Source organism: Balaenoptera musculus, chromosome 5 (assembly GCF_009873245.2).
Source record: "Balaenoptera musculus isolate JJ_BM4_2016_0621 chromosome 5, mBalMus1.pri.v3, whole genome shotgun sequence".
Classification (NCBI taxonomy): Eukaryota; Metazoa; Chordata; class Mammalia; order Artiodactyla; family Balaenopteridae; genus Balaenoptera; species Balaenoptera musculus.
This window is the reverse complement of record NC_045789.1, coordinates 22,301,804-22,319,731: the sequence shown is the minus strand read 5'-3', so window position 1 is coordinate 22,319,731 and position 17,928 is coordinate 22,301,804. Positions and strand designations below refer to the sequence as shown.

The following is a 17,928-nucleotide window of genomic DNA, read 5'->3' as shown; positions in this document are numbered from 1 at the left end:
TTTTGGTGGAATCTTTAGGATTATCTCTGTATATTGTGTCATCTGCAAATAGCAACAGTTTTACTTCTTCGTTTCCCATTTGGATTTCTTTCATTTCTTTTTCTTGCTTAATTGTCCTAGCTAGGACTTCCAATATTTGTTGAATAAAAGTGGCAACATTGTCTTGTTCCTGATCTTAGAGGAAAAGCTTTGAGCTTTTGAGTATGATGTTGGCTATGGCTTGTCATATATGGCCTTTATTATGTTGAGGTATGTTCTCTCTGTACCCACACTGTTGAGAGTTGTTATTGTAAATGGATGTTGCATTTTGTCATGTGCATTTTCTGCATCTATTGAAATGACCATATAACTTTTATTCTTCATTTTTGTAATGTGGTGTATCATGTTGATTGATTTGTGGATATTGAACCATTCTTGCATCCCTGGAATAAAACCCACTTGATCATGGTGTATGATACTTTTAAAGTATTGTTGAATTTGGTTTGGAGATATTTTATGGAGGATTTTTGCATCTATGTTCATCAGGGATATTGGCCTGTAATTTTCTTCTCTTGTGGTATCTTTGTCTGGTTTTGGTATCAGGGTAAAGTTGGCCTCATATAATTAGTTTGGAAGTGCTCCCTCCTCTTCTATTTTCTGGAAGAGTTTGAGAAAGATTGGTATTAATTTTTCTTTGAATGTTTGGTAGAATTCACCAGTGAAGCTGGCTGGTCCTGGACTTTTTTTTTGTTGGGAGGTTTTTGATTACTGATTCAATCTCCTTAGTAGTAATTGGTCTGTTTAGATTTTCTATTCCTCCATGATTGAGTCTGGGAAGGTTGTATGTTTCCAGGAATTTATCCATTTCTTCTGGTTTGTCCAATTTGTTGGTGTATAGTTGTACATAGTAGTCTCTTATGATCTTTGTATTTCTTTGGTATCAGTTGTAACATCTCTTTCATTTCTGATTTTATTTACTTGAGTCCTCTCTCTTTTTCGTGGTGAGTCTAGCTAAAAGTTGGTCAATTTTGTTTATCTTTTTAAAAAAATTTTATTTATTTTTGGCTGTGTTGGGTCTTCGTTGCTGCGTGCAGGCCCTCTCCAGTTGCGGCAAGCGGGGACCACTTCTCGTCGCAGTGCGCAGGCTTCTCACTGCTGTGGCTTCTCTTGTTGCGGAGCATGGGCTTCAGGCCCACGGGCTCAGCAGTTGCAGCACACTGGCTCAGTAGTTGTGGCACACAGGCTCTAGGGTGTGTGGCTTCAGTAGTTGTGGCATGCGGGCTCAGTAGTTGTGACTTGTGGGCTCTAGTGCTCAGGCTCAGTAGTTGTGGCTCATGGGCCCAGTTCGTCTGTGGCATGTGGGATCCTCCCAGACCAGGGATCGAACCCATGTCCCCTGCATTGGCAGGCGGATTCTTAACTGCTGTGCCACCAGGGAAGTCCTTGTTTATCTTTTCAAAGAACCAGCTCTTAATTTCATTGATATTTTCTATTGTCTTTTTACGCTATTTCATTTATTTGTACTCTGATCTGTTATTTCTTTCCTTCTACTAACTTTGGACCTCATTTGTTCTTCTTTTTCTAGTTCTTTGAGGTGTATACTTAGGTTATTTATTTGAGATTTTTTTTTGTTTCTTGATGTAGGCATCTATTGCTATGCACTTCCCTCTTAGAACTGCTTATCCTGCATCCCACAAGTTTTAGTATGCTGTGTTTCCATTTTCATTTGTCTCAAGGTATTTTTTGATTTATCTTTTTGCTTTCTTCATTGACCCATTTGTTGTTTAGTATCAGATTGTTTAATAATCCACAAAATTTGTGAATTTTTCACTTTATTTCTGTAATTTTTAGTTTCATGCCACTGTGGTTGGAAAAGATGCTTGATATGATTTCAGTTTTCTTAAATTTACTGAATCTTGTTTTGTGGCCTATCATATGCTCTAGCCTCGAGAATGTTCCATGTGCACTTGAGAAGAATGTGTATTCTGTTGTTTTGTATGGAATGTTCCATATATATCTGTTAAGTCTATTTGATGTAATGTGTTATTTAAGGCCAGTGTTTCCTTATTGATTTTCTGTCTGGATGATCTATCCACTGATGTAAGTGAGGTATTAAAATCCCCTACTATTATTGTATCGCTGTCTATTTCTCCCTTTAGGTCTGTTAATATTTGCTTTATGTATTTAGGTGTTCTTATGTTGGGTGCATCAATATTTACAAATGTTGTATCCTCTTGTTGAATTGACCCCTTTATTGTTAGAGACTCCTTTTTTTAAATCTCTTATTACAGTCTTCATTTTAAAGTCTATTTGTCTGATATAAGTATAGCTACACCAGCTTTCTTTGGGGTTCCAGTTGCATGGAATATCCTTTTCCATTCCTTCAATTTTAGTCTGAGTGACATACTACTTCTAAAATTCTATAATTGTACATGCTAAAGTAAAATTTGATATATATCATATATGAATATCTTGGCATGTGATACAGAGGCAAAGGGATAGGAAAGAGCTTGTTGCCAACTTCACCTTAGAGCCCTTCCTTTATGGTGGTTCTCTTTCCACCACTATTTGTTTAATAGGCATATTATACTTGTATTTACTACATGAATACATATTTATTTAAATATAAACTGGATTTCTTTTGCAGGAAGAGGAAGCATCATGTTTGTTTTTGTGGTGATGGCTTCAAAAGATCTGACTTTTTAAAAACTTTAATGTTTAACGTGTGATTTAATAATCTAATTATCTTTACAATTTTGTATCTGTAATTAGATGTTTTAAATATTTGAAGTATATCCTTGAAGCAATTTGAAGAGAGATATTTTAAAAAGAATGGTATGTGATTTTGGCACTCAAATGTGCCCAGATGATGGCATTATTCCATTTATGTGAGGAAAGTTCAGTGAGAATTTATGAAAAACATAGTTTCAAATTTTTTGCTTATCTGTTATGCTAAGTCATGTGTCATGAAGAATTTTTCTATTCACAAAATGTGATGGTATAAGCTTTAATTAATATTTACAGAACACTTATAATCTGGTTACTGACCGTATTGGTATTATGTTTTTCATATCTGATGGATTTAGGAATTGGATTTTAATATCTGAGGATTTTTGTTTCATAGCTTAGTGGTTAAGAGCTCATGACTCCAAATCCTGGCTGGGCCACTTACTCTCTATATAATCTTGGGCAAATTACTTAACCTCCATTTTGCCAAGGGTTAACAATGCTTAAGAGATGTTATTTGGATTAAGTGAGATAAAGGATGGAAGGTGCATTACACAGACTCTGGCACATAGTAGACTTTTACTTAATGCTAATCATCATTATCATCCTTGTTGGTTTCACTCAACAAGATAGGTCTTCAGATACTTTCAAACTTTAATCTCTAATTTTAACACTATATTTTTGAACTTATAAAAAACTAGTTTCTGTATATCACTTCTTATCCATCTTTGAAATGGAAATGTGATGCCTTTCTTATAAGGGATCTATGTTTTCTATTTTTTAAAATTTTAATTAATTAATTTATTTACAAACTATCTTTTTTTTTTTGAAGATAATTATGTTGCCATCTTGAACAAGGACAACTGCTTTATTTATTTATTTTGCTGCACTACGCAGCTTGCGGGATCTTAGTTCCCCAACGAGAGATCGAACCGGGGCCCACAGCAGTGAAAGCACCGGGTCTTAACCACTGGACTGCCAGGGAATTTCCCAAGGGAATCTATGTTTTTTAAAATGATTTTGTGAGCAGTAATTGATGTTCGCCAATTTTTTTCAAGATGGACAGGATTAAGTGCTATATAATCATTACTGTTGTTATTTATACCAAAGCATAAGGCATTTAAGGAAAAGGACCATAAATTGATCTATCCACACACTAAATGAAATGATCAGTTTTCTTTTGCACTTCATGCTTTTTAAAAATAGTCAGTCTCTTGGTTTATCTACGTATCTCTTGGTCCAAAGAAGCATTTAAGGTCATGATCTAGAAAGAAATCATCTGTGAGATTTGAGACTAAAAATCAAGCCTCAAGTGGAAATGATACAAAAATGGAAAGGAATCATAGTGCATCATCATGGGTGGACAATTTTAGGCAGAGACTCATTAGTAATTTTACTGACTGGCTCAACTTACCAAATTATTCAAGAATCTGGAATAATGGAGGGAAACCAATCAAGCTTGATTGATTAAGTTGATCAGCCTTCTCCAATTCTACTTCAAAGCCATTATAATAGAATATTGTTTAAAATTTGATTACCCACAATCTTACCATGCTTTTCAATATTTTAAAATTCAACCAAAATTTGTTGAGTATTACTAGGAGCAAAGCCTCATTCCCGATGCTATGGGGAAACTGTTATCCTCACGGAGCTTATAGTCTGCTCTCAGGAGGTAACGTGGAAAGAAATACCAGCTCTACAGGGCAGAGTGAAAGAAGGGCTATGAAAAATGTAGTTCCAAAGTGTTGGCAACTATCTGGAAGAGCCATTCATTTTAACTGGAAGGATCTGGGAAGGCCTTTAATTAAAAGGTGACATTCAGGGGCTTCCCTGGTGGCGCAGTGGTTGAGAATCTGCCTGCCAATTCAGGGGACGCGGGTTCGAGCCCTGGTCTGGGAAGATCCCACATGCCGCAGAACAGCTGGGCCCGTGAGCCACAATTACTGAGCCTGCGCGTCTGGAGCCTGTGCTCTGCAACAAGAGAGGCCACGATAGTGAGAGGCCCGCGCACCGCGATGAAGAGTGGCCCCCGCTTGCCACAACTAGAGAAAGCCCTCGCACAGAAACGAAGACCCAACACAGCCATAAATAAATAAAAAAAAAAAAAAAAAAAAAAAAGGTGACATTCAAACCAAGCCTTAAAGGCGGAATAGAATTTGAGGCAAAGGATTGTTCTGTAGGTATTTTAGGCCATGAAAACCATGTCAGTAAAGGTGAAAAGAGGTGAAAGCAAGTATATATATAGGAAGCAGCAAGCAGTTCCCAGTGCCTGAAGCAAGGGACTCGTGGATTGGTGTGGAGAGTCAAAGACAGAAAAGGCGGTTTGGAAACAAATCTTAAAAGGACTTTGAATCATGTTATGGAGTTGGGTTTCATTCAGTAGACAGTGGGAAGCTAGTGAACATTTTGGGGGAGGGGAGGAATTTTATCTGACCCATGTTCTTGCTGGTATTATTACCTGCAAAGAATTAGGGAGATGAGAGATTCTAGGCAAGGAAACCAGATATAATAACCAAAAATTCCAAGTTATTGGGAATATTATATGCCAGGCATTGATAGACTAATTATTGTATTAACTAATATGATTATTATAATATACTAACATATTAATGATATAGGTGCTTTGTAGGATTTACTTAATTTTTACAAGCACCCTGGCATGTGAGAAATATAATCTTTATTTTAGAGATGAAGACATGGGAGGGTTAGAAAGATTTATTGCTCAAGGTCATGTAGGTCATAGGTAGTGGGGCTTGAAATGAGGTGATGGAAAAAAATTTGATTCAGAGCAACTGAGTGTGGGAGGTGAGAGAGACAGAGGGAGAAATTGAAGATGATTCCTACTTGGGTACCTTTAATGAAGGTACGAAGCATAGTCAAATAAGTTTGGGGTAAGTAAATAAGGAATTCTGCTTTGAAAGATTGGATTTGAGATGTGGGCAGGACAAGCCAGGTAGAAATGTGGAGCTGGTTATTGGAAATAGAAACGTGAAGGTGAAGCAGTCTGGGAGTAATCAGAACATTGGTGAGAGCGACAGCCTTGGGAGAAGGTATAGAACAGGAGAGGCTGAAGAGAGTCACGTCCATCTAAGAATGGAGAGGGGAGCTGGAGAAGGAATTATCAGAAAGGTTTGGAGAAACCGGAATGTGAAAGAGTAGTGAACAAGCAGTCAGGGGTGGGGGGAACTTCAGAAATCGTGGGTGGTAAGCAGGTCATTTATTGCTCACCAGAGAGGGAAGAGTGTGGGGATTCTTGCTTTATTTGGGAAGTAGAAGTCCATGGGTAGTTTATGAAAAACCAAAACCAAAAACAATTTTAGTGGAATGATCAGGAATTGAGTGTCAGGGGCTGAGGAAGGAGTGGGTAGTAGGGAAATCTGATGGGCTACAAGGGATCGAGGGACTGTTTTAAAATTAGGATGCGGGGAGTCCTTAAGCTAAGGGAAAAGGACAGTGGAGAGATTTCTAAAAGAGTGGAGGATAACTTATTGACTTTAGTTCCAAAATGAAATCAAAAGATGACCAGAGGACAGACAGAGACTCTGGCAAAGGAAAAGAATAAGGCTTTTCCCCCCCTATGACAGAAAAGGAATGAGAAGAGAAAAAAATGGGTGGTTATACCAAGAAAAAGTGAGACCTAATGGAGAAAAGCTGAGGAAATTATTTTCTGAAAATCTGTTTCTCAGAGAGGCCTTATTGGCCTTCTACGATATGTTTTGTATTTCCAAAGAGCCCTGTACTTATCCTTTAAAACATTCATCACACTTACAATTACTTGCTCAGCATCTGGTTCCACCACTAGATTTCAGTCTACTCTTTTAAGATGTCAGTCGGCATGTCTGTCTTGTTCCCTGCTGAACCTCCAGTGTATAGAAAAAACTGTATGCCTGGTGCATAGTAAATGCTCAAAAGAGATTTGATGCGTTAATACTGGATGATGCCATAGATTCTGTCTCTGTCTCTCTCTCTCTCTCTCAGCAGTGCTGAAAAACGCCTGACACACAATAAACACTTGACAGATACTTGCTAAATGAATGATTCTTCTCACTGAAATAGGAAGTACGTTCATTAATTGAGATAATAATAATTAAAACATTTTGAGTTCTCCCTGTGTGCTAGACACTAGATTAAGTAACAAAGAAACCACAGAGTTTCAGTGGTTTACGTAATAAAAGTTTCTTTCTTACTCAGTAACACTGCACAATGGCTGCTCCTGATGGGCAGGCAGCTCTCCTCCTTTTAGAGACCCAGGCTCCTTCCATCTTCCAGCTCCACCGTCTCTTAGGCCTTTGCCTGCAAACTGGGGAAGAGGATGAGAATGTGGCCGCACAGAGATGCAAATAGTTAGCAAGCCACTTTCTGGGGACAGAAATGGGAACATGAATTTTGATGGACGCTTAGCCATCTCTTCCACACATTTTTTTTTTTTTTTTTTTTACCATTTACAATAGCCCAATGAAGGAGGTACCATTATTATCTCCATTTTACAGATAAGACTACTGAGGCTTAGACCTGTCCCCAAAACAATAAGGTTCTAATCTGAGATTCAAACTCATGTCCCTCTGACTCAATAGCCCATTCTAAACCATTAGACCTTTGTTTCTCAAGTGGAAGTGATTTTGTTCCCAAGGTACAAGGGGACGTTTGGCAATGTCTGTAGACTTTTTTTTTTGTGGGGTGGTGTGGGAGGTGGGTAGGTATTACTGGCATCTAGTAGGTAGAAGCTAGGTATGCTGCTCACTATCTTAGAATGTATAGGACCTCCCCCACTCCCAGCATACACACACAAAACCAAAAGTTATCAGGCCCCAAATGTCACTAGTGCCAAGGTTGAGAAATTCAGCACCAGACTGTATACTACCCATGATGGTAGAAGGTCAAGTATAGGTAAGACATGATTGAAAAAATTAGGAACAGTTGCTGTGAGGAATAAGCTACAGTTCATTATGAAAGGATATGAAGGATTGGCAAAGAGCAGAAAGGTGCTGGTGGTTGTCAAATGCAGAAGAAGGTAAGTGGCTCTATTATTTTTCTATCAGCTACTTGGCATTTCTGGGACTTGATAGTACTTTTAAAGAAGTAAGTGATCTGTACTTTACTTTATTATCTTTTAAACCATTTTATTTCTGAACTCAGGGAGACCAGACTCGTCCTTTTATCACATCCAGTCCTACAAATGGGGCTAAATCCACTGCAGAAGGCTGGCTCTCTGAAAACCCATATGACCCGAATTATGGTGACGTACATTTTTATGACTATGTTGGTGATTGCTGGAATTGGAAAATTTTCCCCAAAGCTCGATTTGTATCTGAATATGGATATCAGTCCTGGCCTTCCTTCAGTACATTAGAAAAGGTAAGCCATCTTTGATTTCCCAGTGATTCAGAATGGTAGGCCATGGGTGTATGTCACGTCCTTAACAGTGGTTCAGAAAGTCAAATGAAATCTACTTCTTATTTAAATGGAAGTGTAGGAAGAAGATAATAGAAAAGAACTTTTTATCCTTAACCTTTGGGGTACTAAACTCTTGTAGTCATCATTTTGGGGATTATAACTTTTCTATATTGCTTTTAATTATGTTCCTTCAAGAGTATTCAAAAATTAAATGGAAGCCAGTGATTACTGAAGCCTGAGTTATTATCACATGTGAAAATTACTCTCACTTGCTACTTTCTATGTGTCCTGCAACTGTTTTATTACTCACACATATTCAGAACTGGATAGTTTGCTACAATAAGAGAAATGAATGTGATAAATAAACCTTTGTCTGACGTTATCATGTCACATCATTCCTTTTATTTTCTCCCCTCTTCTTCCTCCTCCTCTTCCATTTTCTTCTGCTCTTCCTCTTCCTTTTCCTTCATGTTGGTGTATTTGATTTTCAGTATGGCACTTCACTTTCTCTATTCCTAAAGATTACGTTTTGTAGATGGATTCTGTTTCAGACTTGTGTTCTTTTTTTTAACAGCTTTATGGAGACATAACTCACTGGCCATACAGTGTACTCATTTAATGTGTACAGGTTAATGGTTTTCAGTATATTCCCAGAGTTGTGCAGCCATCACCATGATCTAATTTTAGAATATTTACGTCACCTCAGAGAAACTCTGTACCCTCTGTATTAGCAGTCACTCCCTGCTCTCTCTGTCCCTCCCATCCCAGATCTAGGCACCACTAATCTGCTTTGTGTGTCTGTATTTTTGCCTGTTCTGTACATTTCTTATAATTGGGATCATAACATATGTGATCTTTTGAGACTGGCTTCTTTCACCCAGCATAAAGGTCTCAAAGGTCATCCCTGTTGTATCATGTATTAGTATGTCTTTCTTTTATATTGCTGAATAATATTCCATTGAATGGATAAAGCACATTTTGTTTATGCGTTCTTCAGTCGATATACATTTGTGTTATTCCCCATTTTTGGCTATTATGAATAATGCTGCTATTAACATTTGTGTACATGTTTTTGTGTGAACATATGTTTTCCATTCTATTAAGTATATACCTAGGAGTGGAATTGCTGGGTCATGTGGTAACTCTATGTTTAATATTCCAAGGAATTGCCAAACTGTTTTCCATAGTGGCTGCACCATTTTACATTCCCACCAGCAATGTACGAGGGTTTCAGTTTCTCCACATCCTCGTCAACACTTGTTGTTCCCCATTTTTGTTTTTTTTTTACATTTCCCTGGAAATTTACATTTACAGGAAATTTGTATTTATTTGATGGCCAATCATGTTGAACATCTTTTTATGTGCTTGTTGGCTCTTTATATATCTTCCTTGGATAAATAAAAAGTAGGCAAAAATCCTTTGCCTACTTTTTAATTAGATGGTCTTTTTATTATCAGGTTGTAAAAGTTTATTGTAAGAGCTTACAAAAAACATACCATCTATATGTACATGATATAGATGGTATTTTTTTAAATAGCTATATGATTTGCAAACATTTTCTCCCTATTAGTGGGTTGTCTTTTTACTTACTTGATAGTGTCATTTACAGCACAAAATTTTATTTATTTATTTATTTTAAAATATTTATTTATTTGGTTGTGTCGGGTCTTAGTTGCGGCATGTGGGCTCCTTAGTTGCGGCAGGCGGACTCCTTAGTGTGGCCCGTGGGCTCCTTAGTTGTGGCATGCGAAGTCTTAGTTGTGGCATGCATGTGGGATCTAGTTCCCTGACCAAGGATCAAACCTGGGCCCCCTGCATTGCGAGCATGGAGACTTAACCGCTGTGCCACCGGGGAAGTCCCAAAAGCACAAAATTTAAAATTTTGAAGTCCTACTTATCAATCTTCTCTTTTATTGCTTGTGCTTTGGTGTTGTATCTGAGAAGCCATTGCCTAACTTAAGATCACAAAAGTTTACTCCTGTGCTGTCTTTTAGTTTTAGCTCTTACATGGTCTATTTTGAGTTAATTATTTTGTATGGTGTGAGGTAGATGTCCAATTTTGGACAGCCAATTGTCCCAACACCATTTTTGAAAACATTATTCTTTCCCTAATTGAATTCTCTTGACCCTTTTGTCAAAAATCAGTTGACCATAAATGTTAATGTTTATTTCTGGATTCTCAATTCTGTTCCATTGTGTATGTCTATTTTATACTAGTATCCACTGTCATCATTATTATACTGTTGTAGTAAGTTTTGAAAGCTGGAAGTGTCAGTTCTCCAACCTTGTTCTTCTTTTCAAGATTGTTTTGACTGTTTTGGGTGCCTTGCATTTCCATATGAATTTTAGGATCACCTTGCTAGTTTCTGTAAAAAAGTCAGCTGGGATTTTGATGGGGATTGTGTTGAATCTGTAGATCAGTTTGCAAAGAGTTGCCGTCTTAACAATATTAAGTCTTCTGATTCATGAACATGTGATGTCATCTTTAATTTCTTTCAGTACTATTTTGTAGTTTTCAGTGTATAAGTTATGTACTTCTTTGGTTAAATTTATTCCTTAGTATTTTTTGGTGCTATTGTAAATGGAATTATTTTCTTAATTTTATTTTCAGATTGTTTATTGCTAGTGTCTAAATATACAATTGATTTTTGTACATTGAACTTATATTCTGCAACCTTGTAGAACTCATTTATTAGCTCTAATGGTTTTTTGTTTTTTGGGGTATGTGTGTGTGAATTCTTTATGTATAAGAGCATGTCATCTGCAGATAGAGGTAACTTTACTTTTTCCTTTCCAATCTAGATGCCTTTTGTTACTTTTCTTGCCTAATTGCCCTGGTTAGAACCTCCAGTACAGTGTAGAAGTGGTGAGAATAGACAACCTTTTCTCACTCCTTTTCTTAGGGAGATTCCTTTTTTTAGGGAAAAAGCCTTTTTATCATTTAGTATGATATTAACTGTAGGTTTTTCATAGATGCCCTTTTATTCCTAGTTTGTTGCCTGCTTGTATCATAAAAGGGTGTTGGATTTTGTCAAATGCTTTTTCTTCATCTATTGAAATAATCATGTAGTTTTCCCCCTTCTGCATCACTTGTGTGAAGTAACCACAGAAAAAGTTTTAAGAGAATTTAAAAGTCTTCCTCAATCTCACCACCTGAACACAACTATACTTCTACATTGAAGTTATATTGTATTTTTAACTTTAATAAATAATGCCATAACCTTAGTTCTACCCCTTGTTTTTTTATTACTCCCATATTGTGGGCCCAATCTTTTGGGAACACTGTTGTTTCAAAGTGAAAGAAGATGCAGTTCAGTATCCTGACTCAGGTAGGAACAAGTGCTGAGAATGGAAAAGAAGGAATGAAAGAAGAAAAATATTTACTGAGCAGATATTCTGTACCAGGTACATCATTTAACAATAATCCAGCCCTGAGGCCCAGAGGGAAATCAAGGCACTGTATAGTGAGAGTTCTGTCAATGTCCCCAGGTTGTAAGTAGCATATCTGTATTCAGGCTTATTGTCTGACTCCAGAATTGATCTATTTTCTTTTCACTACATTTCAGGAAGATGAGTGTTAGGAATTGCTAAACCTTTTAAAAAAAATCTATAAAAATTTCTATTCACCTCTCGAAAGTAATGGAATTCCCATGTTTTTGTGAAATGCCTGATGACATTCAAAGATACTAAACACTATATTTTAAAATAGGGAAAGATAAAGATAAGTCCTGTTTATTATGAACCCTTGATTTGATTGTTGCCTCTTTTCGAACTGCATTGCTTAGTTGAGAATTTGAGTAGGTGTTGGGAAAAGAAAACCTTTACGTAAAATCTTCACTATTACTTAGAGCTTTTTTTTTCATGCATTCAACAAATATATTAAAATGTCTTTCTCTGGTTGGGATACATTACTTCGTCGTAAAATAATCATATTTTCAACAGGTGATCATCAATATACAGCAATAGAAAGACTGGGTTTTGGAATAAACAGATCAGGATTTGAACACTAGAACTTCCACACGCTAGCTATATTGCCTTGAAAAGATTATTCATTCTTTTTGAATTTCAGTGTTCTCATCTGTAAATTGGGGTTAATAGTAGTAGATACTTCAAGGAGTGTTTGTGTACGTGTGTGCACATGCAGGTATGCATGTGTGCATGTGATGGTGTGTAGACATTAAGTTAATTAATACGTTGAAACACTTAGCACAGTTCTTGACACATAGTGATGAGCCCATAAAATGTAAGCTATTGTTACTATTAATATAGGCAATGCTAGTCATATGGTTTATACGAAGCTAGACTGCACTAATTAGCTTTGGATCTTGGGCAAATTACTTAGCCTTTCTGTGCCTGGTTTTCTCATCTGTAAAATAGGGTGATAATAGTACCCACTCATGGGGTTGTTATGATGATTAAAGAAGTTAATATTCTTAAAGCAATTAGAGCCTTATCTGACACTTTCTAATTCCTTCTGGTAGCATTGTTATAGCTGAAATTTACAAGAATTTCAAACCGTAGCTATCAGAAGGTAGAAAGCTTCCCACATAACAGATCAGGTTTATGATTATGGGATACATTCAATTTATTAGCAGCCAGAGGGCTGAGAGGCCAGGAGATGTGTTTCAGATTTTGAAAAGGAAGAAGCGTAGAAGAAGGGAAGACTATTGGTAAAGGTTTGCGCATCTCAAATGTGTACAAGATGACTGTAAATACTATACCTCTGTTTCAAATAAATAATAGAAGTAATTGGTGTTCTCTAAACTGCCTCGTGGTAACATTTTCAAAAAGTAAATACAATTTGGAAAAACCACCACATTAAATATGGCTAAGGTATGTTGCTTATATTTTGGTATAAATCAATTCCTAAAGAATAACTTTTTCCTTTTAAGGTGATTGGTCTGTGCATTGCATGATTACTGAGAATTCTAAGTCATATTTTATGAACAGGGATTACTAAGCTTTCTAATTTTCAGGTTTTTTTGAGGGTGGAGTGGAATATGTTTTTTCAAAGTCTCTGTGTAACTTGGCTTAAAACTCTGATATTTTCATATGTAGCCAGCAATTGTCTTACATCTTTGTCAAATGCTAACCATTCATTAAATCATTGGGCCTAGAAGCCAGAATTATTGCTTTTTTTTTTTCTCCTGTAGAAGGTACACTACTAACCTGTGTGGTATTTGTTTTTATTTATTTTTATTTTTGTTTTTTGTTTTTATTTTTTTATTTTTATTTTTTAAAATTTTTATTTATTTATTTATTATTTATTTATTTATTTTGGCTGTGTTGGGTCTTCGTTTCCGTGCGAGGGCCCTCCCCAGCTGCGGAGAGCGGGGGCCACTCTTCATCACGGCGCGCTGGCCTCTCACCACCGCGGCCTCCCTCGCTGCGGAGCACGGGCTCCAGACGCGCAGGCTCAGCAATTGTGGCTCACGGGCCCAGCCGCTCCGCGGCACGTGGGATCCTCCCAGACCAGGGCCCGAACCCGTGTCCCCTGCATTAGCAGGCAGACTCTCAACCACTGCGCCACCAGGGAAGCCCTGTTTTTATTTTTTACTTGACCTGATGATAGCTTCTCAAAGGAAAAGAAAGATTCTGTAAGTTAAAAAAAAAAAAAAAGATTTATTAGTAGGGGAAAGAAGTATCATTGTTTGGTTTGCATCTTCAACTATATCAAAATTAAACATGAATATATATCAAATATATTTAGTAATCACTGAGAAGCAAATGAGCAAGTGCTAAGCATTTACCATTTTACTAGTGATATTTTATTACTGTTAAAGAATTGACAGTTTTGGGCTTCCCTGGTGGCGCAGTGGTTAAGAAACCACCTGCCAATGCAGGGGACACGGGTTCGAGCCCTGGTCCGGGAAGATCCCACATGCCGCGGAGCAACTAAGCCCATGAGCCAAAACTACTGAGCCTGTGCGTCTGGAGCCTGTGCTCCGCAACGGGAGGGGCCGCAATTGTGAGAGGCCCGCGCACCGCGATGAAGAGTGGTCCCCACTTGCCGCAACTGGAGAAAGCCCTCGTACAGAAACGAAGACCCAACACAACCAAAAATAAATTAAAAAAAAAAAAAAAAAAAAAGTTCGTTCAGAAAAAGAAAAAAAAAAAGAGTAGCCCCTGCTCGCTGCAACTAGAGAAAGCCCGCGTGCAGCAACAAAGACCCAATGCAGCCAAAAATAAATAAATAAAATAAATAAATTTATAAAAAAAAAAAAAAAGAATTGACAGTTTTAAAAGAATGTTGATTTCAGTTCACTATTCAGTTTTGACAGTTTATTTACTTCGATAAAATGACCTTTTAAAATGCACATAACAAATATTTAAAAAAACAAGAAAAATGTTTTGATGAGACAAGACTTTTGATGGCAATACCAAAATGTAACTTTCTAGGTTTGAATAAGGCTAGTCTTTCACTAATAACAAGTATGATGGCAAAAACATGTGTGAAATTAGAGTCACAACAAACCTCGAGCTCTTTTCCAGTGTGTAGTACTTTTCAAGTTTATCAGGAGTATGGAGAAAATTAGTTTCACTCCTAACTTCCCAATTTGAACCTCTTATTCTTTACTTGAAAGGTTTCATCTAAAGAGGACTGGTCTTACGAAAGCAAATTTGCACATCATAGACAACATTTCACAGATGGTAACTATAAAATGCTTCACCAGGCTGAGCTTCACTTCAAACTCCCCCAAAGTGCAGATCAATTACGCAAGTTCAAAGACACTATTTATCTTACTCAGGTAAGCCATTTTTATTCTGGGCTTCAACACCTACCTGCAGTTAACATAAAGAGATCCTGTAGATTTATTTTATAAGCCTTTTGTGGTGAAAAATATTCAGGTTTTCATTTTGCTGATTAAAAAAAATTATCTGCTTCAAAATGGGTATTTGATGACATGTAGGACTTGAAATAGTTAATTTTTGGCATTTGTCTCTCTTACAAGAACAGCTCACAAAGTTCTACAACAAATTGTGCATTAAAATCTTCCCTAGCTCAAGATTACTATCAAGGTTCAGTAATTAAGTCAGTAGCATTTGCCAAGGAAAAAATGGGACAATGGAACACAATAGAGTCCAGAAACAGACTCAAGTATGATATAGTCACCTGATTTATGGTCACAATGCCACTGCAATCCTGTGGGAAAAGATAGTCTTATCAATAAACAGTACTGTATCAAGTGGGTATCTTTATGGGAAATAAATGAACTGTGACTCCATATACAAAAATTAATTTGATTAGTGATCAAACACTCAATTGGGAAAGGTAGTACGATAAAGTTTCTAGGAGAAAACATAGGAGAATAGCTTCATGACCTTGGCATACACAAACGATTTCTTAAACAGAACATAAAAAATACAGACTATGAAAGAAAATAATGATAAATTGGACTTCATTAAAATTATGGACTTTTGTATATCAAAGGCACCATTAAGAGAGAGAAAATGCAAGCCACAGACTGGGGAACAATATTTGTAGTACATATGTCTGACAAAAGATTTGTATTTAGAATAAAGAACTTCTGTAAAGCAATAAGAAAAAAGACAGATAACCTGTTAAAAAATGGACAAAAACCTTGAACAGGCACTTCATCAGAGAAGATAACCAGATGGTCAGGAAGTATATGCAAATATGCTCAATTTCATTCTTAATCCAGGAAATGCAAATTACAGCCATGCCAGGATACTCCTACACACTATGTACACAATGTAATTTTAGCAGAATGGCTAAAATTAGAAAGACTGACAATACCAACTGTTGGTGAGGAGGTGGGACAGCTGGGACTTTTAGACATTGTTAGTAGGAGTGGAAATTTGTTTAAACAGTTTGGAAAATCTTATGGCAGTTTCTACCCAAGTTAAACATTTGCTTTCTTCATGAATCAGCATTTCTACTCTTAGCTAGGTACCCAAGAAAAAGGAGTGCATACATCTGCCAACAGACATCTAAAATAATGTTCATTGCAGCTTTACTCATAATAGACCCAAACTGGAAACAACCTAAATGTTCTTTAACAGAAGAATTTACAAACAAATTGTGGAATATTTATACAATGGAATACTCCACAACAATAAAAAAGAATGAGCTACTGCTATCAGCTTCAGCCTTGATGAATCCTATAGACATTATGTTGAGCAAAAGAAACATTGTAGTTTCACTATAGACAAAATGAATCAAGATGATATAGAACAAGTTAATGGTAACCACTCTTGTGGAGGAAGATGGTGCAGTATGATTAGGAAAAGGTACAGGAAACTCTGGCCTGCTAAAAAAGTTTTGTATCTTGATCTGGGTACTGGTTACGTGGGTGTATACATATGTTAAAATTCACTGAGTTGTACACTTAAGATCTGTTCATATTATATTGTGTACCTTACTAGATTATTTTTAAACAGCTCTACTGAGATATAATTGACATACCATAAAATTCACTTGTTTTAAGTGTACAATCAAGTGATTTTTAGTGTATTTATTGAGTCATGCAACCATCACCATAATACAACTTTAGAACATTTCTGACACTCCAAAAAGATCCCTCTTGCCCATTTAAAAAAAATTTATTTATTTATTTATTTATTTATTTATGTTTAAATTTTTGGCTGCATTTTGGCTGCACATGGGCTTTCTCTAGTTGCGGCGAGCGGGGGCTACTCTTCATTGCAGTGCACAGGCTTCTCATTGCGGTGGCTTCTTTTGTTGCGGAGCACGGGCTCTAGGCACATGGGCTTCATTAGTTGTGGCGCACAGGATCAGTAGTTGTGGTGCACAGGCTCAGTAGTTGTGGCGCACAGGCTTAGTTGCTCTGCGGCATGTGGGATCTTCCCGGACCAGGGCTCAAGCCTGTGTCCCCTGTATTGGCAGGCGGATTCTTAACCACTGTGCCACCAGGGAAGTCCCCCCTCTTGCCCATTTGTAATCACTCTCCTTTCTCACTTTCAGTCCCAGGCAAACATTAATTTGCTTTCTGTTTCTGTAGATTTTACTTTTCTCAACATTTCATACAACTGGAATCATATAATATGTGATCTTTGGTATGTGGCTTCTTTCACCAAGCATAATGTTTTTGAAGTTCTTCCATGTTATAGCCATATATCTGTGCTTCATTTGTCTTTCTTGCTAAGTAATATTCTGTTGTATGGATATATCATGTTTTACTTACCTATTCATCAGTTGATGGACATTTGGATTATTTCCAATTTTTGACTATTATGAATAACACTGCTATGAATATTTGCATACACATCTTTGTACCTATATTTTCATTCCTCTTGAGTAGAAATATATGAGTGAAGTTGCTGAGCTATATGATAAATTTATGTTTAACTTTTAAAGAAAATATTGACCTGAATTTTGGGTAATATTTTTATCTTAATGTTTACAATTTATATTTTTTTTCAGACATGACCAATTTATTGAGAAAATTCAAATTTCAGTTTGGCGAAGTATAACCAGGGGCAGAGTTTGGGATAATCATTTCATTGGCGGCAACTACATTTTCTAGAGCTAATTGGCCATGGGGTAGTATCTGAAGGAAAGAAAACAAAACTTTAAAAAATAATTTAAATTATTGGGTGGGTGATAAACATACATATTTGCAGAGGAAACCAAACAAACAACCAGCTTACACAACTGAGGCATGAGAAATGCTGATGCTAGTAGAAACCCTTTATTCCATTTAGTTTGACAGACATTAAACACCTAATTTGTTCCAGACAGTGGGCTAGCTGCCAGGGTTGAGGTGGAGACACAAAAATCACCGAGGCGTCATCCCTGTCCTTAAGAAGTTTACAACAGCACATGTAAAAATGAGGGCTACTGGT

General features: G+C 36.8%; 1 protein-coding gene across 2 annotated transcripts in view; it reads left to right on the top strand.

The window, feature by feature from the left end:
- MANBA (mannosidase beta) overlaps window positions 1-17,928 on the top strand; it is a 99,452-nt gene that overhangs the window by 52,815 nt on the left and 28,709 nt on the right. The window contains exons 12-13 of one of the 2 annotated variants that reach the window (XM_036853756.1): window positions 7,843-8,061; window positions 14,685-14,849. In XM_036853756.1, the coding sequence (XP_036709651.1) occupies window positions 7,843-8,061; window positions 14,685-14,849 (384 nt within the window). The remainder of the gene's footprint in view (window positions 1-7,842; window positions 8,062-14,684; window positions 14,850-17,928) is intronic. The other variant, XM_036853757.1, reaches the window with a different exon arrangement.